Raw genomic sequence first — 20,730 nt, 5'->3', positions numbered from 1 at the left:
CGGTCACCCTAAAGAACGTTCTGTGCTCTGGAGCATTGGAGGAAGGCCAAGGACTCTGAGCTGTGGACAGCACGCTGGACTCTGGGTCTTGGGCAGGCCTCTAGAAGCCCGAGGACTCTGGGGACGATGGGCTGTACATGCGAGAGGATAGAGGACTACCTGGGGGAGGGGACGTTCCTTCCACCTCCTTCTGCAGGAGAGAGGCGTGGATGTCTCTCTGTTGGTTGAGGCTGCTGGGCTGGAGGCCATCCTGTCCCCTCCACCCTCCCACCATTTGTGTGTGTATGTGTGTACAAGTGTGTGGGCAAAGGTGTGCCAAGGGGAGCTTTGCAGGTGTGAGCGTATTTGTTAGAGAAAATGCAGGGTGGGTGCATCTGATGGTGACCGTGTGTATGTGTTTGTGTGTGCCCATTCTCTGTGTGTAGTTGTGTGCACGTGTGAGTGAGCCAAAGGAACGACAGGCAGGAATGTGTGTGGGTCTGTGTGCACAGAAACTGGAAGAGGGAGCTTTGGAGATGAGAGAGGAGCATGTTTCAGGCAGCTGGGTATGTATGTGTGTGATGGCGGGTGTGGGGCCTCTGGGGAGGGGACTGGGGGCTACACTCACAACCAGACAAACTCTTGGAAGAGACTCTAGGGACATGTTTTGATAAAAATGGCATTTTCTCCTAAATTGGCTCAGGCTAGAGCAGCTCTTTCCTTTGCTGGGATGGCACTAGGAGGTCAGGCCCTGTCCTGTCCAGACTCAGCCCCAAGGCCAGTGGGCTAATGGGGCCAAGAGTGGGTGGGATGACATCCACTCCCAACAGGTAGTACTGGGCACAGGTCCTCTGGTCCTGCCGCTATCAGAAAGATCCGAGGTGCCTGCTGTGTGTCCAGCGCCATTTCCCAGCCAAGCTCCATGGAGACCAGGACCTCCTGGCTGGGGAAGGCGTGACGATGTTGAGGACAAGGCCCTCTTCCCTGCTTCAACCAAGCAATGCCTTAAAAAATTTATATATGTATATAGATTATATATGTGCAGTTATATATATACACAAACACACACACACACATATATATATATGTATTTTCCCCCATCATACTTAATTTTGTTGGAAGAAAGAGTTCCATTGCTCACAAGGAAATATGGGTGAAAACCACTGCTGTAGAGGATCCCATGATGGTCCAGACAGTGTCCTAGCACTAGGGGGACACCCTGTCTGTTTGGAGAAAGATCTGAGCCTGGCACTGACCACATCCATTGCCTCACTGTGTCTCTCCGATGCTTCTGTGCCTTTGCCCACAGTCACCCACAGCCCCTGGTGTAAGGCCTTGCTGAAGACCCTCTTCCTTCTGGAAGCCCTCTGGTCCTCTCAGACAGAAGCTGTCTTAGCCACCTTCTTCTCCCACGGTGTCCCTCTGTCACCTCATGGTTCCCATCTGCCGTGTCCCAGAGCTATTTCTGGGTCTGTCTTTCTCTTCATCCTTGTTTTGAGCTCCTGCAGGGCCAAGTCTGGCTCTGACTCACCGCAGTGTCCCCAGGACTCAGGTCAGAGGCTGGCGCTGACGAGAGTGCTAAATTGCCATGACGATTTAGCAAGAGGAGAGTCCGTGAGGAGGGACCAGACGTGTGTTCTGTAGGCGTATGTGTCCCCCCACTAAGCCAGGTGCTCCCTGAAGGCAGGAACTGTGTCCAAGTCAGCTTTGTATCTGGGACCTTTGTATTCCAACCTATGGAGGGTTGGAAGGAAGGGAGGGAAAAAAGAGGGAGAAAGGAAAGAAAAACAGTAGAAATGAAGGAAAGGAAGGAAGAAGGGAGGGAGTCAGGGAAGGAGGGAGGAAGGAAGGAAAGAAAGAAAAGGTAAGAAAAGAGAGGTAACTGGAAGGAAGGAGGTTTGAAAGGAAGGAAGGAAGAAAGGAATTATGGAAGGAAGGAAGAATGGGTAGAGGGCAGGGAGGATGAGTGGGTAGATGGAAGGCAAGAAGATAAGAATGGATGAATGCATGCATGTGTGCATGGGATGGGGAGACCATAATGGGCATTGGTCAGTGAAGCCTTCAGGGACTGAACTTGGGTTGAACTTGGCTGGGAGATAGAGCCCAGAGTGGTTGGGGCCTCAGATGTGCTCTGGAGGACCCATCACTTAGTCCACAAGACAGTGCTCCCCGCATCCAGCACTTGGCCTTCCAGAGTCATTGACTCAGTTTCCCTTCTGCTGTAGAACGGAACCCTGGCGCCAAGGAGCTGACCAAGGGTCAAGAGAGCCTCTTCCTCAGTCAGTGGTCCCAGAGACGGAAGGACACCTGTGGTAAGGAGGGTGGCAGTGACCCCATGGGCTCTATGTCCATGGCCCTGCCAGCCAAGAAGCCTGCCTGGCCGGCCAAGAAGAACCTGCTCTGTGAGTTCCTTGGGGCCACCAAGAACCCAAGCAGGCATCTGAAGCTTCGCAGCAAGGTGGAGGTGGATGGGCTGGAGCTGAAACGTAAGCTGACCCTGCCCAGAGGAAATCTGTAGAGGAAGGGATTTCAGAAACCCTCAGATGTCCCTGGAGTGGCTCTGTCATCAAAGGGCTGTCCCGTCCGTGGGCAAGTTACTGTCTTTCCCTAGTCCCATAAAACGGGGGAAATGACTTCCTGTGTCCCCTACAGGGAATACTATTGCTAGAGAAACGCAGTTGACTTTCAGGGGTCACATGGGCATTATCGGTGGTCAGTTTGAATATAGCCTTGACTCAGCATGTCTTATATCCCCTCAAGTGGCCCAAACCAAAGAACAATCCGTTCTTTGAGATTATTTCTACATTGAGATTATTCATGTGCCGGCTTTCTCTCCCTTGTGCTTCTATAACTGTTTTAGTGTAACTGCCTTTCCCCCCGAAAATGTGCCAATAAGGGGAAACTGACACCGCAGCTCAGACTGTATAAGCCCGCAGAGCATATTGTACAAGGAAAAAATCCAGGATCCATGTCCTAAAACAACTCAATCACATCTCATTCGTTCAGACTAATTTTAGGTCCCATCATACTGAGTTATGTGATATTTTGAAGTATTTTTTAAAAAATGATTCCAACATACATACAACAACCTGCACCAGGTCTTCACTGTTGCCAAGTACACGTCCTCAAGGGGTTGCTTTAATAATTTGATAAGAAAGACTTCCAATGGCGTAGCAATTGTTTATACCAAACTGGATTTTTCTAAAGCACTTGAAAGAATGTAGTTTTGTAAGTCGGTGGGATACAGCCCCAGCAATCTGGTTTGTTGCGTCCTATTGCTAAACTGCCTCCTTACTAGTGAATGACGGAGAGATGCTCCCTGCCAGACCATGCTGGGATTTTCACCCCTTCCGAACTGGCAAGGTGTGAACTAACGATGTTTTCCTAGAGTTGGAAATTCATCCAAAAGTTGAAGAACCCTCTGGGAGCTTTTAAAAGACCTAACCCCTGAGAACATTAACCCCTCAGGCAGTCATGGGGCGGAGGGCGTCCTGGCCTCTCCCTTCCTCAATCACAGAAACGCTCTGCCTCTCCTGTGACTTACAGTTAACCCGCCTGTGACGGGGGCCGACAAGAACAACCTCGAGTACGCAGGGAGTGTGTTCACCCCATGCTTTGCCACCACCTTGACCTCAGCGACCCTGAACCAGCCGCTCTGGCTCAACCTGAACTATCCACTTCTGCCCGTGTTCACGAATCCCTCCGCCTTCCCCCAGTACCAGGTGAGTGAGCGGATCCTGGGCCTGGCTCTCCGGTGGCCGTCCACGGAGGAGCCTTGGTTCAGGAAGCCTAATTCACAAAGAGCCATAGACTCATTAGTTAATTTTTTCATCGGGGCCACATCAGACCGACCACCCGGTACACGTGTGCGCACATGCACGTGCATGTGCGTGTATATTTCTCATTTTCCTTTGTCTGAATTTCAGTTCACTCTGTGCCGTGTCTTCCAGAGCTTGGCTAAGTTTGGGCCTGTGAAGTACTTGGGCTCCCAGGAGAGGATGATAGCATAGTCCTTGTTTCCCACCACCTCCTTTATAGTTGGATGACATGTGTCCTAGGTTACTTGGGACAGTCCCAGTTTAGGTCTTTTGTCCCAGCATAATTATTAATTGCACCCCCTTTCACTCTCAAGTGTTCTGGTGCAGATGACAAATTATGTGGCCGTTTTATTTCAACTACAACCCAGCAATCTTAGCTTCTACCAGCTACCAGCTAAGATGGCTTGACACACATTCTTGGTCTTGGGCTCATAGCTAAGAGGGGCCAGACACAATGGGATGGAGAAACACTTGCAGGGTGGGAAATTTTACTCACAGACTTATTTATTCAGGGAAAGTGTAGTTTCTTTAGTTTGTCTATTTAACTTAATCTCCCTCAAGAGCTGCCACCCACTGGGTAGGTAGAAGAAAAAATCAAATAAATGTTCACTCTGGTTTAAACCACAGTCTGAACCAAGAGCTTAAATAGTCCCTTTGGGTTGTCTCGTTTCCTCCAGGAAAGGTGCTCAGTGTCTAAGATTTCTCAGTGTTCTGTCTCCTCCGTGGCTCCTTTCCAGAATGGTGTGCAGGTGTATGAAAGGGCCAGGTTCCTGGGAACCTGCTACCCCAGCCTGGCCTGGCCAAGCCCGGAGAGGGCAGAGAGAAGGAAATCCACCTGAAAATCGACTCATCCTGTCTCTGTGCCCCTCCCCCTCCCCTGATCCTCCGGTCCCAAGTGTCACCTCCTCCTTTGCGACAGAGTGGCAAGCCTCACAGCTTAGTCATCCTGCGCAGAAGGTGGATCTTCTCTGTCCCACGTAAAGCCCCTCTACGCTGGCCCACCAGGCTCAGCCCCTGATTCTTAAACAGGAACTAAAGTAAAGGAGTTTAGCGTGGTCTCTCTTTTCTTCTGCAAAGTTTTGTTTTCAAGCCTTTTCTTGTTTGCTAAACAGAGCAAGTGGCCACACTCTCCTCACATCCCACCACTGAGGTGAGATGGCATAAGGAAGCATGATCCATGGGAAAATCCAAGTGCGTCCCTCCCATGTCTATGATACGTTGTCCTGGCAGAGGTCTCGAGAGAAATGCCCTGTCCACGTCCTCATTGATTCACCAACTCTTTCACTGATGTTCCTCCACCCTTGCTCACTCACTGTGCAGTCGTTTATCACCTAGTCCCTGATGCACTCATTTGTATTTATTTATTTCCTCATTCATTTAAGTAATTAAAAACAAAAAAACAAAAAACCTTGCTTCACACTGAGTATAGGCCTTGACTCAGGTGAGGTGATTCCAAGATGACTAGGAAGCTCGGCGCCCAGTACAAGGCAGGGACAAATCCAAAGCCAGCGTGGTGTGCCCCCGACCCCTGAGAGAGAAACAATTGCATAATTGTATTTGGTGTAAACCGATTCACTCTCAAATGCACCCACAGGGCTCACCACGTAAAGCTAATTTGCAATGGTCTGTTTTGTACAGAGGGGCTAGTTTCTCTCTGCTACGTGAACTTCTACTGACTTGACTTTTGGAGTGGGTGAGATTTGGACGTATTTTTCCAGCATGAAGTCCTTTGTCTTTAGAGATGCTGATGTGTGCATCACAGGGCTGACTCTGAGCTTCCTGGGCCTCTGGGCAGAAGGGCCCTGGCTGGTAGGGCCCCTGGGTCCTATGCAGCAGTTTAGACACTGAATAGGCCCAGGTGAAGTTGGCTGTACACATGGACACTCCCAGGTGGTCACAAGGGACAGGGTAATTTACCTTCTCCCAGGTCCTCATGGTCTCATAATGCCATCAGGCTTCAAGTCGGCTGATCAAGAGGCCTGATATGATAAAAAGAAAGCAGGTTTTAGAATCGTCAGACTTGGGTTTAAGGGAATTGCGTTGCTTCCAAGCTGTGTGGTCTCGGGCAAGTTAGTCAAATGCTCTGAGCCCTCGTCTCCTCACCTGTGAAGTGGCCTCGTAATAATTACAGCAGCAGCAGCAAACGCTTGAGTCAGTTGTCAGGTTAATGGAGTCCATGCATGGGAAAGGGCTTTGTAAAATCTCAAGTATGATGTAGATATTGGTTATGATCACTTTTCAGCCCTGATCTTCCTACGAAACAGTGTCAGGGAGCTCAGCAGACCTTGAGAAGGCACAGAGGAGAAATGGGGAACAGTCTATCCTAGCCTCTTTTCCTGCTCGGTGTGAAGAATAAAAATGAGGTCCCAAATCCAATTTACTCAGAGCTCCACTGTGGACGGACGCAGAGCCGTGGAAGACTCAGTCCCCAGCACACGGGAGCTCCGGGGGCTCCTGGGCTGCTTGACACAAAGGAACTCTGCTCCCAATTAGGGAGGAAGGGCACGTAGGAAGAGGCCGTGGCCTCAAGCAAAGAGGAATGAATGTGTGTTTACCCTTGCTTGTGATTTCACAGAATTGCAATTTGAACAACTAGAAATCTCCTTCAGGTCATACAGTGTGCCTCACACTGATGAATATACCATCATCTCCTGAAAATCCGCCCCAGGACAGAGCAGGGACAGGCGGGGCATGGATCCTAGGGGTAGCCCCACCTAGGCGGGCGTGAGGAGGACAGCGCCCTGGGGGAGTTGGCTGTGGAAAGCAGAGCTGAGCGCTGATGGGGAGGGAGTGAAGCAGAGGAGGGACACTTAGAACGCGGCCTTGGAGCCCACTGGGGGCTGGGAACAGGCAGGGCGGCTCCATCCGGCTGACACCTCTGTCCCAGTTCAGGCCACGCCTGGGGTCACAGGTTGGTCGTGGTGGTGAGTGGGGCTGCCTTGGCAGCAGGGCTTGGAGAAAAGGCGAACAGGTGCACTGGTTTCAGGTGAAGGGGTTGGTGGATGTGGGAAAGGCCCGGCCACAGTCAAGTGCAGGTGCACAGGAGGAGAGAGCAAGGAGGGCCCTGAAAGGATGTGCTCTCTCGGGGACGTGGGGGATGGGCACTGAGAGAGCTGGGGGGCTTCCCCAGGACCCCACATCAGGGATTCGGAGCCTTTTAGGAGGAGCCCATGGGCTCCGAGGAAGTCGTCAAGGGCAGCATCAGCCATCAGCACTTAGACGATTGGCACAAGCCGAGCCCAGGGTGGAGGCAGCATCTCGGAGCATGGAATCTTCTGGAAAGACATGCAGTCTGAGGGGGTGTTGGGGTTTTGAACTGCATCTTAGGGGGTTCTTAGGGGGTAACTCTGGATTGGCAGATAGAAGCAGCCTGGGACTGGAGGGGTCATGGGCTGACCCCATCCATAGTGGCAGTTCTGCTGTGTGTGTGTGTGTGTGTGTGTGTGTGTGTGTATACACATGGACACTTAAGGCCACCCCAGACAGAGTTGTGAATAAAGTTTCTACTTCCCGTCAGGCTGAGCTGCCAGGCAGCCTCTTCAAGTGGTGGGAGTAGCAGGGGCAGGGGGTGACAGTGAGAGATGGTGGCAGAATCCTTACTACGTGCTGCACTGTTCTAAGCCCTTTAGATGGAGTAACTCATCTATCTTCACGTCAGTCTTCATCATCAGGTACAGACACAGGTGTACGTGTGGGCAGATAGAGGCACAGCAGCAGACCAAAACTAATACACCTAGGTTCATAGTGGCACATTTGTACACAGAAACACACAGCTGCAGACACAAATGGAAGCACACGTGCAGATGTGCTTAAATAAGCATGGAGGCAAGCTAGCACACACGTGCACACAGACGTACACGGGTACTTCACGTCTTGGGGCAGGAATGGGGTTTGGGGAAAGGCACTTAGGAAAGGGGTGTAGACAGCAGCAAAGATAATCTGGCCACCTTCACAGGCTCTGCAGGCTTGAACAGCCATAATTTTAGAGACAAGGGAAAAGGGGCTCCGAGAGGTGAAGTGACTTGCCCAAGGTCACACAGACACTAAGGGGCAGATCTGGAATTCAAGAGGCAGGCGGGTTCCTAAAGCTCTTGCCTTAAATATTCACCAAAAAGGCTGTGAATCCTGCTAACCAGGGGCTTCCTGTGTGCTGTGAGGCGTGCTGCTGGCTCGACCTGACTCCAGCTGGACTAGGCAGCTGGTGGGTCTGGCCAGTAGTGTGGTGGGACGGACTTGAACGTGTCTGGAGGTCCAGGCAAGGGGGCTGGAAGCTGAGTTGAGTGGCTGCTCTTCTCTGGCTGGGAGCCCACTGCCCCACAGCACTGAGCCTCCCCCTTCTCTCCCCAGGGCCTGTACCCACAGCAGGCAGCCAGGATGCCCTACCAGCAGACCCTGCAACCCCAGCTGGGGTGTTACTCCCGACAGGTGAGTAGCTGACCTCCTCACCTCTGTCTCAGCTCCGCAAAGGCCTTCAGGTCAGAAGGATGTCTGTTCCCTTGTCTTTGTCTAGCTGGTCACCAGCCACACTTTCCGGCCCATGCTTGACCCCAGAGTACAGACAGAAACACCAGCATGCATGTGGACACAAACCAGTGTCCCCAGGTGATAATACCAGCTGGCACTTACAGAGCCCTTACTGTGTGCCAGGCCCTTCTCTAAGGGCCTTACCCGCATTAATTTAACCTTCAGAACTACCCTATAATCTACCTTATAGATTAGAGATGAGGAAACTGAGAGAGATTAAATAATTTGTCCAAAGTTATAAAGTTAACACATAAGTTAGCTTTTACTGTGGCAACAAATAACCTCAATGTCTCCGAGGCTTCAGCAATAAAATATTTATTTTTTTACCCACGGGTCCGCAGGCTGGCTGAGCAGTACTGGGATTGGGTTCAGGCCTGTTTCACGTGTCCCCCTTTTGGGCCTGTGCTGAAGATACACTCACTTTTGCTCCTGCCATGCTGGATGGCGGAAGGGCTGAGAAGAAACACACAATGTCTCTGAGGGGCTCAGCTCAGAGCTGGGACATGGTAATGTACACCTGCCTTCCACGGGCCAAAGCAAATCACATGGCCTGCCCAGCATCAGTGGGGCTGGGAGTCATATCCCTTCCATGTCAGTTTGTCAGTTAAAATACCAGACACCTAGCTAAATTTAAATTTCAGATAAATGGTGAATAATGTTTCAGCAGAGCTATGTCCCAAATACTACATGGACCATACTTATACTAAAAAAAAGAAAAACTTGCTGTTTTTCTGAAATTCAAATTTAACTGGGTGTTATATATTTTTGTTAGCTGAATCTGCACCCTCTACTCCCATGGATAGATCGGGGGTCAATATCTACTTGACAGTAACACAATGGCAGATTGGGGGTTGACCTTGAGCCGCCTGGCTTCAGGGTCCATGTTCCCAATAACTGTGCCTTACTGCCTCTTGTATACAGACACACAAAAATATGGTATCAAAATAAAGCAGCAGAGACAAAAATACTGACACAAATAAAGATGCAGTTATAGACATGCGTGCCAAGCTGCATGCGTGTGGGCCCACGCGCACACACACAAAACACAAAACAACACTTCCAGAGGTTTTGAGGATCTAGGGGCAGGGATGGGGGTGTGAGGAGGGAGCTGAGGACCGGCTACATTCTCAGGCTGGCCTTGCAACCCCACAATCAGGTGGACAGATCAAACCCACACTCAAACCCACGGACTCCTCCACCTCTCCTCCCTCCCCGGGGAGCCCTACCCTTTCTCTGCAAACTGCATCTCTGACCTCTGAAGGATGTTAGAATGTTCCAGAAGGTAGAGAAGGGCCCATAAGTGTAGGTTACTTTCTTACGTGGGCCAGGACTGCTCTTTCAGCAGTAGGAGTTTTTGCGTCCTGCGATGAAGTTGAGAGAGGCAGTCAGGCTCACAGAATCTCAGTCTCATCCCCTCCACCCCACGAGCAGTGATTCCATCCACCTAGCTCCAAAGTGAATGCTTTTAGACAAAGTTATGTAAATGCATATATTTGAAACAGTAATATAAAAACCTGGTACACAATTTTTAAAATCTTAGAGGCAATTACTGTGATCGGTTTCTTAGGTATCCTTCCAGTGATATCTATTTATACAAGCATTTTAATACAGATGTGGCACTGTGGGCACACTGCTCTATCATTGCTTTTGTCAGCAAAGAGGATTTCTTGGAGATGGTTCCAGAGCCCTATACCCAGCTCTGTTTTATGTGTTTTATCAGTGACATGTAGTTAGGATACAGTTTTGCATAAAGCTTGCATAAGCTCTAGGACCCGTATCTTCTCTTTCATGTCAGTTTCCTCCCAGGTCCAGGACTGTCCCCTCACTGTGAAAACCAGGGTTTTTTTTTTTTTTTTTCTGCCACGCTGACCCTCTGGTGTCTGTCTTGGGAGGTGCCTTCCTGGGGTCTCTCTGTGAGCCCTTGGCACTTTCTGACCTTCAGCTCACCCTCTTGGGGATTTGGTGCCCATGTCCAGTGTCACCAGATCCTACCTGTCCACTGGGGGAAAGATGGGGAGGGCCAGGAGGGAGGGGCTCAGGCTTCCAGAGGGAGCAGGCATAGCGGTGCAGTCCAGGGCCGTGGGCCCTGGGCTTGCCACACTGGGGATTCCAACAAAACTCAGACGCTTGGAACACTTACTGAGCAAGTTGCTTAACTTCTCTGAACCTGTTTCCTCATCTCTAGAATGGGGATCCTAATGGTCCTACCTCACAGGGCTGTTTGGACTTTAAATGAGAGAATCCACACGAAGGGCCTGGCACACCCTTGTTATCACTTAATAAGCGCTAACCTTTGTCATCTTTTTAAATTAGATAAGGGTGTGCAGGGTGAGAAAGGGCAGTCAGTACGCCCAACCCCTGAGCAGCTTGGACTACAGACTTGCTGTTAAAGTGGAAATCCAGAAATTTCCCGAGTTTTGACCAAAACACACAGGAGGATGGATGTCAGCTCCACACAAGACATTTGGAGCTGTCAGTAGTGGAATACAGTGCTCGTGATGTAATGAGCTCCCTGTCATTTTAGATATTCAAGCTGACACTTAGCAGTCTCTTCTTTCCTCCCTCCTCCTCTCTCTCCCTCTTTCTTGCACTTATCCATTTAACATATGTTCATCGAGCAGCCACTGTGTGACAGGCACCGTCTCAGGGCCAAGGATAAATCAGTAAATAAGACAGGTGGGCTTCCTGCCTCATCAGGGGAAACATAGTATGAGCCCTGCTTCTTGGTGGGGGTCTGATCCAGGTGGTCTCAAACCCAACGAGTTCCTACTTTTCTTAGGGTTTGAGCTCAATCGCAGTGCCCCGATTTGGCCTTTCTCCTCACTCACACCGCCCAGTACCATGACCACCAGCCACGTTTGGCTATTTACATTGAAATCAAAACGAAGTAAAATTTGAAATTCAGTCCCACTAGCCGCGTTTCAAGCGCTCAATAGCACACTTGTGTCTGGTGGCTACCATATTGGGTGGTACAGACCCAGAAGATCTCCATCACCCGTCACAGGAATTTCCACTGGGCAGAGCTGTCTTGGACTTGGGGTCTGTTGAGGTCCTGAGCTAGAAGCCAGGGATGTATACATCCCAACAGCCTTTACTGAGATGGTACAAGACTTAAAAATGAACCAGGGGCTTTTGAGATGGTTATTGGCTGAGGGTAAGGCAGGGGCCAGAGAAGAGAATGGAAATAATGGAAATAATATTCCTTTGCTATTTATTATGTGCCAGTCTCTCTACTTATTTCAGCTGACTCAGTCCCCATACAATGGAGGTAGCATTTGCCCATTTTATGGATAAGGAAACTGAGACACAGGTAAATTAAATAACTTACCAGTCTCACATATAGAAGCTGAGCCCTGTGCTTCTTCCCCGTCCAACACATTGCCTTCTATGCACCCCACAGTGACTGAGGGGCACAGGGGCTGAGGGGTGGGGCCTCGGGTTAGGGTCAGGGCTGGGGGACTGTGATGTTTAGTGGCAGCGGGCTCTGCTGGACCTCTGTCCTCTCCTCCAGCCCCTGTCTCCTCTCTGCCATGCAGGTGATGCCATACAACAACCCACAGCAGACGGGACAGCAGAGTTTCCACTCTTCCTACAACCCCCTGCTGAGCTACATCCCCTTCGTCCAGTCCAGCTATCCGTACCCTCAGAGGACACCTCAGAAGCTGGCCAGAAATCCCCGAGACCCTTCCCCCATGGCAGGAGATGGACTGCAGTACCCCTTCCCCGCGTATGGGTGAGTCCTCAGCCCACACTGGAAATTCACCTCGTATCCCGAAAGCTGCTGGAGAGGAGAGGTGGGCGCGCTGGGCCTCACTGCTGCTCTCTTGGTACATATATTCCTTGGCTGTGGGGAGGGCAGACCCTGTGCCTTGCGGGTCCTGGGTGGAGCTGATGTGGAGGTGAGCCTGATCTGGGCCTGGGGGAGGGCCCTTTGGCAGGCCCAGTCGGGGCTGGGGTCCTCAGCTTGGTGCGGAAATACAGCTGCATGGCCAGTAGGGGATGAGCGCACCACCCATAGCAGGTGACAGGTAGTGGAGCGGGACGCATACGCCTTTCCCCACCTGCCTGGTTTCCAGCAGGCCACGGCCAGGTAATCTTACAGCTCTTTCCCCCACTTACTGCCTCCTGAGCTCCTTGCCAGGCTAATCCCTCCAACAGCCCAGTGAGTTCGCAACCGGCCCTGCTGAAGGGCCTCTCACTGCGTATCAGGCTGCTTACACTTTTCCCCCAAAATACCCCAAACAGCAGAGGAGAGGAGCTTAGCAGCCAACAGCCAACACAGACTCAACGTTTTAGCTGACAGTTCCATACAAACTTTTCATGCCTGTCAGTAAGGAATTGGTGTTTGCTGTTTTAATGTAACAACGCGCAGCTGCTCATTCCCACCCACCAAACCTTCACTGCTGATGCTCTGCAAGGCGGGTGGTGCCGGGTCAGCCCTGAGAATCCAGGTGTCCCAGGCACATCCCGGGGAACGTGTGCTCCAGCTTGAGAACCTCCCTTTACAGGATTAGGACCAAACTCCCCAACCTGACATAGATTCCCTTCCTCCCCATCACAGCCCCCTCACTGTAGTGTCAACCGGGTGTCCTGGACTCGGACCCTTTCAATCAGTGTTTCCCATGAATGTCCTGATAGAGGGATAAATGCTGGAAAGAGGTTTCCATAGTCAGATCTGTTTGGGAAAAGAAAGGTAGAAACAAAGATAAACAGATTTCTTAACTGTTGGAATTTGCAGATTATTTCATTTACTAGGGTTCATGGAGAACATTCAAGAAGCTGGTCGATAGTGTCATTTGAATATAAAACCCATGACCCCTTATTTCTTTTTTTCTCTTTTTCTTTCCCTTCCTCCCTCCCTCCCTCCCTCCCTCCCTCCCTTCTTTCCTTCCTTCCTTCCCTCCCTCCCTCCCTTTCTTCTTTCCTTCCTCCCTCCCTCCCTCCCTCCCTTCTTTCCTTCCTTCCTTCCCTCCCTCCCTCCCTTCCTCCCTCCCTCCTTCCTCTCCTTTTCCCCCTTTTCTTGTAGAGCATATCATGGTGTGTTCCGCCAATGCAGCCTGGAAAGCGCTGCGTCAGTTCACATAGTTACGGTGAATTTAGCCTGTGGGGCACTGTCCATGAATAGGACATGGTTCATCCCTTCAGAGATGAGAGTGGATGAGAGGGGACACAATGATGTTAATGCCGTGACAAAGTGAAGGCCATCCAAGTGTCCCGAGGACAGAGGGAGGATCTCTGCTGGGTGCACATGAGAGCTGCAGGATGGGGAGGGTCCAGTGAGCAGCGACTGGGGGAATTAGGCCCTCAGGTGGGAAGGTGCGTGGTGGGCTTGAGGCCTGCAGAATAAGGGCATCTGGTTGAGGTATTAGATTTATCCCTGAACAAGGTGGAAAATAGGAAAAGGGAGGCTGGACTTGGATTATTAAAGGCTCTGATTGGTAGGCCTGGGGATTCAATGCGGATTTGTGAACGTTGCAGTGAATTGATGGGCCAGAGGGGAGAGAAACAGGAGGGAAGAGAGGGCGTAGTCTGGAGGTGACTGCAGGGTCTGTAAGAGAGGTTCTCACCTCCCCGGAGGTGAGAGTAGATGAGACTGCAGAGGGAAGACAGCCTACCTGCAGGCCAGCAGACGTGCCCCTTGCACGCTGTGACTCTGGGCTCCAGGGAAGAGAGAGTTACTGCAGAAGCCAGAGCCTGCTGTCCTTGGGAGGCAGTGTGGTCCCAAGTTCTCACCACTCAGCGGTCAGGGAAGCACTGATTGGGAACAGTGAGAGCCGAGGGTTGGGACCTGGTCTCTGGCTGTCTTCAGAGGGGCAGGAGAGGAAAAGGAGTGAGCAGGAGACTGAGGAAGGAGCAGCCTTAGAAGTGGGAGAGAGCCTGCAGCCAGCTGGGGACACCGTGGGCGAAGGAGGAGAGTGACGGGGAGTAGCGGCAGTCAGCGCAGTGGAATGGTGGCCTGAGAGGGTGGAAAGACCGGGTAAGTGAGGTCGGAAAAACGAGGCGAGGAGTGCAGGTCCGTGTCCCCCAAAGGGATGATTCGTTCATTCAAAAACCGTTTGTTGCATCTTCTGTGTGCCCGGCACTGCTCTCGGCACTGGTTACTGGAGTGAACAAGACAAAGTGTTTACTTCTGTCATTCCAGGAGGAGAACTAGACAATACGGAAGTAAAGAAGCATCATACGTGTCAGGTGCAAGGGATAAGCGGGGAGGGAGTAAGGGACCTCTCTGCAGCCGAGATCTGAATAAAACGAGAGGATGAGCCGTGTGTATATATGGGTGATGAGCACTCTGGGCAGAAAGAATAGGAAGTGCAGTGGCCCCGAGGTGGGAAATGTAGCTGGGGCACGATGAGTGGAGGAGAGAGAGCGGGCAGAATTGAAATCGGAGAGGTGGCAGGGCCTGGGAGGCGAGGGAAGGAAGAGCAGCGGGAGGCCATGAATGTCCTAATTCTCTGTGTAAGGAAGATGGTGTTGATCGACATACGAAGAGTGGGCTGGCTGGTGAGAGCTGATGGAGGGGACCAGGCTGGGCGCCTTTTTAGCCAGCCAAGCAAGAGGTGCTGGTGGCGTAGACTAGGGCAGTGACCATGGGGAGGAGGTAAGAGAAAAGATGTGGGGCATTTATTTGCTTGGTAGAATTGATGGGAATTGACGAGGGCTGGACGTGGAATGAGGAAAAGAGGGGAGTCAAGCGTGATTCCTAGGTTTTGGACTTGAGTGTCCAGATGATTGGCAGTGCCAAAAGTCTAGGGTCCAGATGACGATAGCAAGGCTTTGTTGATCAGGAGTTTGGTTTTGCATATGTGAAATTTGAGATGCCCATCAGACACTTGCGTGGAGCAGTTGATAGGCAGGTGGATGTCTGAGTCTGGGCTCAGGGGAGAAGTGGTGGCTGATAATATAAATTTGGGAGTCATTAGCATATAAATGCTATTTAAAGGCGTGGGATGGGATGAGATCGCCCGGGAGCACATGTACATAGATCTCCAACATGGGTCTCCAACATGTAGAGGGGTTGGGGAGATGGGGAGGCACCAGCAAAGGATCTAAAGGGTGGGAGGAAACGCAGGAGAGTGTGGAGTCAGGGAGCCAGGAGAAGAGAGGGAGGATGACAGTATGGCAAGAAAACCTGGGCACTGTAGGATGGAAGGTAGGCAGCACTGGGCACAGGGGTGGAGTTGAGGTTTACCAGCTGTGCTGGATGGAACAAGGTCCAGGAGAGGCTGCCTGGGTCAGGGAGGGGTACAAGGGCGTAGGTGGAGAGTTTAGTCTGGGAGACCAGGGGCCTCAGTGCTTCCTCTGGGTCAGGAACCAAGAGACTAAACTGTATGAGGTGGGAGAGGAAGGAGTCGGTGGCCTCCGTGTTCTCAGGAAAGGAGGAGGGGCCCCTTCCTGCCCTCTGCCAAGTCCATTTGCATACATCCATCAGGGCAGGATAACAATACCATGTACCTTCCAAAGAACAATAAGTCTGAGAGTTAAAAAGAACACAAATGATAATTACACTGGAATTATTACTGGACAGTGTAGAAACTGTCCCAGGCAAACCAGGACCGTTCACCATGCTCGTGAGGCAGGTTAAGCCCCTCTTCTTCCTCCAGGAAGCCTTCCTGGATAACTATAGTCCACATGGATTACCTCTCTTCCTGGCCCTCTAGTTTACATCCTGTCTAGACCATGCCCTTGGCAGTTGATCTGATCAGAATTTCTCCTCATGAAGGGCTCAGATGTGTGGGGTGTGGCAATCAGATACAAGGTGTGTCATGAGTAATTTGTTACCGGTAATTATTAAATACCCGAGTATGGGTTACAGCCTTTATTTTATAAATCAGAGTAGAATTCAGAGTGTCCTTATGATAACATCACTTTTAATCGTTTCTTTTCCAATATGATTTTTGAAAAAGAGAAAAAGAGGTGGGGTTACCACAGACATTAATTGCTTATCGGGCACCTACCTGGTGCCAGGTCCTGGCCTGAGTGCTGAGTGTCAAATGGTGAACAGTCCAGACAGTGTCCCTGCTGTCATGAAATTTATTTTTGTGAGAAGGGACTCAAACAACCCAAAGCCTCGCTTGTCCCTGGCTGCTCACAGCGAGCAACAGATACACATACCAGCTGAGGCATTACAAATTAATGCACTGGTTTGTTCCCATCGCTTCTTCCCCTCCCCCCCTGTTTTTGTTTCATCAATTCATGGGAGGGCGCCACGAATGTGAGCATCTTCTGTAATATGCTTCCGCCCAGGTGAAAAGTGACTGAGAATCCCTGGATTAGACTATATCTAGCTATCTGCTCTGCCGCAATTTGTCTTGAGCTCTGCTCTGTTCCATTCATTCAGAGTATCCTAGCAGATGGGGAAAGAAATTGCAGTAGGATCCCAAGTGTGAGTAAATGATTCCATCTGGAGAGGTTGGGGAAGGCTTCACAGAGGAGATGGCTTTTGAACTCTCTTTTGAAGTATGAATTAGCAGTGTGCCAGGGAGAAAAAGCAGATGGGTGTGTTTTCCTGCTCTCGGAGGGTGAGGCCCAAGTCTTCTCGGCACTTCCTTCCCTGAGGGTCTAGCAGAGTCCCAGGCAGTCAGGGATGCCTCAGTGCTTACTTGCCAGATTGGTGTGAAATGCAGGGTCTGATCTAGCTTGGTGCTGAGAAGGGGATCAGGAGCCCTGGGATTGTCCGGACTCTGAGATCTCACCCTAGGACGTGGCCGTGAGTTCTCTGATGTTGTGGAATTTCCTGAGGGACACACAGGGTCCTCTAAGGCAGGTAGAGGGGCTACAGGCCCACAGGTAAGGTGCTTAGGTCCAGACAGGCTCCTTAGTCTTTGGTCTTGGATATGGAGAGAGCATAGGCTGGGTGGAAATAGCCCCTACAGGCTGCCAGGGCCTTCCTGACCTAAGGAAGTGGCAGAAGAAACTCTTTATTGTCCTCCAATTGTATCATTTCAATATTTTATTTTCCCGGAGCCAAAACTTTTTACATTATTGCTAAAGCTTTCAGCTTCCAAGCCTGTCATGATCTTCCCAGTCTTTGACAGCCCCAAAATTAATATACTACTTTCCCTAATATCTCTGCCGACATCAGGAGTTCTATCACAACGTCATTTTCTTTCTCCTCCAGGTTCGGCTCGACATCCGGTGGGCCCCTGATGAACAGCCCCTATTTTCCCTCTAGTGGGAATGGCATACATTTTTAGATCGCCTTCTCGTCTCCCTCCTCCTACCTTAGCCCTTGGAGCAGGGCTAAGGGCTCTGGAATTCTGGATTCTGCAGCAGCTTGGTATGAAGTTTGGAAAGCCAAGGTTCCGACCAGGTCACAGACAGAAAACAGCAAGGCCAGGCGCATCCATGGACCAACACTCACACACACACACACACACACACACTCACACACACACACACACACAGCTAGCCTTCACACACAGCACAGACTGCACACACACCCCTCGGATTCATACTCACTTGCTCGTCCACATATGCATCTGTATTTAGCTAGCATGAGTGATTTTTGTTTTTGCTGTTGTTGGTAAAATAGACGTAAGACACTTAATTTAGAAAGTTTGTATTTTCTGATAAAAGTATGAGCTGCTTGAAATGAAGTGTGCCTGTTACTTTCTGTAATGTTCTGCGTGATCTTCACTGCTCCTTTTTCCCCCATGAGGCTCAAAGTTTACTGAGGACATGAAGAGACACCACGGGCTACAGTCCTCCAAGTGCTGCTCTGTAAATAAGGGATCCCAGGGGTTATACACTTGAGGGCTGATCTCTTCTATTCTGTGACCCACTCACTTCTCAATAGCCCAGTTTATGCATCTCTGGAATTGATGTAAAGGAAGTGCATCCTGCTCTGGCCTATCCAGGTGGCGGTTACAGAAACAGTCTCTTTTGGACATGAGACGGGAAAAAGTGGCCTGAAAATCAATTCTAAAAATAATCCTGAATGTGATAGACTATAGCCAGTCATTGTAGATCAATGCCAAGCTAGAGGTCAATCTCAGAACTGCCCCCAATGGCTCTGTCCCTGGATCATTCTCAATCAGCTTTTATCAGTGACTTTAATGAGGACATTGAGAGCATCTTGATCACATTAATGGAGGACACAAATCTGGGAAGAGGAGATGGCCTGAGTCAGTGATACACATATACCGTAATTCTCCTACACCCATGGAAGGCATAATTAAGCAGCTGATCCCCTGAGCCTGGACAAAGTCACAGAATCATTCTCCCTATGGTGGTCCCGGCAGCCATCACTGATCAGGGACAGTCTATGAAATGAAACTCACGTGCAATCCTCTGGCAAACAATCATAAGATGAAATTAAACAGAGGTTTAATGTAAGGACCTCCTCTTGGGTCTAAAAAATGAGCCATGCACATACAGATGGACCAACATTGTCAGTTTTAAGTTGCTGTATTACCAGTCCTGTTACTCACATGGAAGCTCGGGCCCACCCTGGCTGAGGCCAGTGAGGGCTAGGTCTGGGGAACGTTAGCAGCCCCGTCCTGATTGCAGTGAGAGGCTAGGGCTCTGTACGTCACCAGTGTCTTGGGACGAGCTCAAGTCCAGGGTTCACAAGAGCATTTCTCTTGCCTTCACAGTGTGACACAATTGGCCTTTCTTCCTGGGTCCCTGGAAACCAATTTCTCTCCCAAGTTCTCTTAGGACTTATGCCTTCTCCTTTCTCCATCGTCTAAGATTTCCCCCTGAGTTCTTCAGCCCCTTCCCCCAAGGCTCACCCCACTTCTAGCACATCGTGTTTCTTGTTGATATCCTTGGTTAACAGTCTAGACTCTCCACTGACTGAGAGACACTGGTTAGAAGTTCTCACCAATGCAGGAGCTCTTTTGTTCCCCAAAGGGCTTCCTCACATTGTACCTCTAGGTATTAACCCAGGCTGGGCCATAGTGAACCACCCTCTCTGGATCTCAGAGTGCTTGGGGGCAGGAGAGAATAAGGGAGTTGCCCTTGGCCAGACAAGGGATCTTAGCCACTTTCCAACTCTGATGTTGGGCAGAGAATTTAACCTCTCTGAACCTCAGTTCTACTAATGGTAATGTTAATAGTTCTGAGGATTAAAGGATAATGTAGTCTTAATAGAGGCTTAATGTATACTTCATGTACACTTGTGGTTTCAAGATGGTGAAGATGTTTCTGTCCCTTTTCTCTTGAAATTTACCCCCAAGTAAGAAGGAGAGTAAAAACATCTATACGGGGCTTCCCTGGTGGCGCAGTGGTTGAGAGTCCGCCTGCCGATGCAGGGGACGCGGGTTCGTGTCCCGATCTGGGAAGATCCCACATGCCGCGGAGCGGCTGGGCCCGTGAGCCATGGCCGCTGAGCCTGCGCGTCCGGAGGCTGTGCTCCACAATGGGAGAGGCCACAACAGTGAGAGGCCCGCGTACCGCAAAAAAAAAAAAAAAAAAAAAAAAAAATCTATACGAACTCCATTCTCAATGAAATTAGGAGAAGCCAGCAATTTCATCTGCTACATAAAAGGGCAGAAGTGTGGTGGAGGAATGGTAATGCCTTAGCAGAGGAGTGGAAGATCACGTTGAAATGTCTGCCAATCAACAAGAAGCAAACCATTTTCCCCTGCAGAGCCTGAAGTTCTCAGGGGGTGCTGGATGCTGAGGATGGAAGATGGGACTGAAGAGAGATGAAAGCAAGGGGCTGTTATGAGAAGTAGCTCCTATCCTGGCCCCACAAAGCCAGGGGCCACAGACAGTTCTATAGGAGATAGGAGGTACTTTCTCTGGAGAAACATAGAGACCATGCATAAGGATTGTGGAGATGAGGGTACTGATGGAAAACGGGCATTAAGTGAAATACACATCCACAGCCCAGTCCAGCAGCTAGACTTTACACAAGAGGCAGGAATTTGGAGGGTTCGCTGAAGAAAATGAGATGCCCCAAAGGCACTTGGAGGTACCAATGAAAATTACCCTACGATTATGCCCTTTCACAAAGAGCTTCCAATCAACTTTTAAAGACTTAATGTTTAATGGAAATCTCCAACAAGAAAGATACAGATCAAAACAGAGGTAAGGGAGTTCGCTGGTTGCCTAATGGTTAGGATTCTGGGCTTTCACTGCTGTGGCCTGGGTTCAGTCCCTGGCCAGGGAACTGAGATCCTGCAAAGCCCCGCAGCGTGGCCAAAAAACAAAAACAGAAAACAAACGTTAAAAAGAACTAAAAAGAGCGTAACATTCTCAGGGAGCTAAGAGAAGCCGCTTTATTTTAAAAATAAGACAATATGCCTTATGATTATTTTTAAAAATCAGAACAGAAAAGTGCTTTTGAAATTAAACAGTGATAGCTGATTTCATTTTTTTCAGTGGAAAGGGTTGGAAGCTAACATCAAAGAGATCTTCTAGAAAGGAGAATTTTAAAAAGACACAGGGATGGATTATAGGA

General features: G+C 50.1%; 1 protein-coding gene across 1 annotated transcript in view; it reads left to right on the top strand.

Moving 5' to 3' along the window:
- LOC309825687 (uncharacterized protein C1orf94) overlaps positions 1 to 17,515 on the top strand; it is a gene marked incomplete at both ends in the record, with an annotated part of 35,955 nt that extends 18,440 nt beyond the window's left edge. Inside the window, 5 exon segments of the mRNA XM_082659322.1 lie at positions 2,205 to 2,465; positions 3,526 to 3,701; positions 8,145 to 8,222; positions 11,858 to 12,054; positions 17,440 to 17,515. Of these exon segments, the coding sequence (XP_082515448.1) occupies positions 2,205 to 2,465; positions 3,526 to 3,701; positions 8,145 to 8,222; positions 11,858 to 12,054; positions 17,440 to 17,515 (788 nt within the window).
- Between the last annotated feature and the right edge of the window lie 3,215 nt (positions 17,516 to 20,730).

This window comes from Grampus griseus, assembly GCF_964374135.1.
Source record: "Grampus griseus genome assembly, chromosome: 1".
NCBI lineage: Eukaryota > Metazoa > Chordata > Mammalia > Artiodactyla > Delphinidae > Grampus > Grampus griseus.
This window is presented reverse-complemented; position numbering and strand designations above follow the sequence as displayed.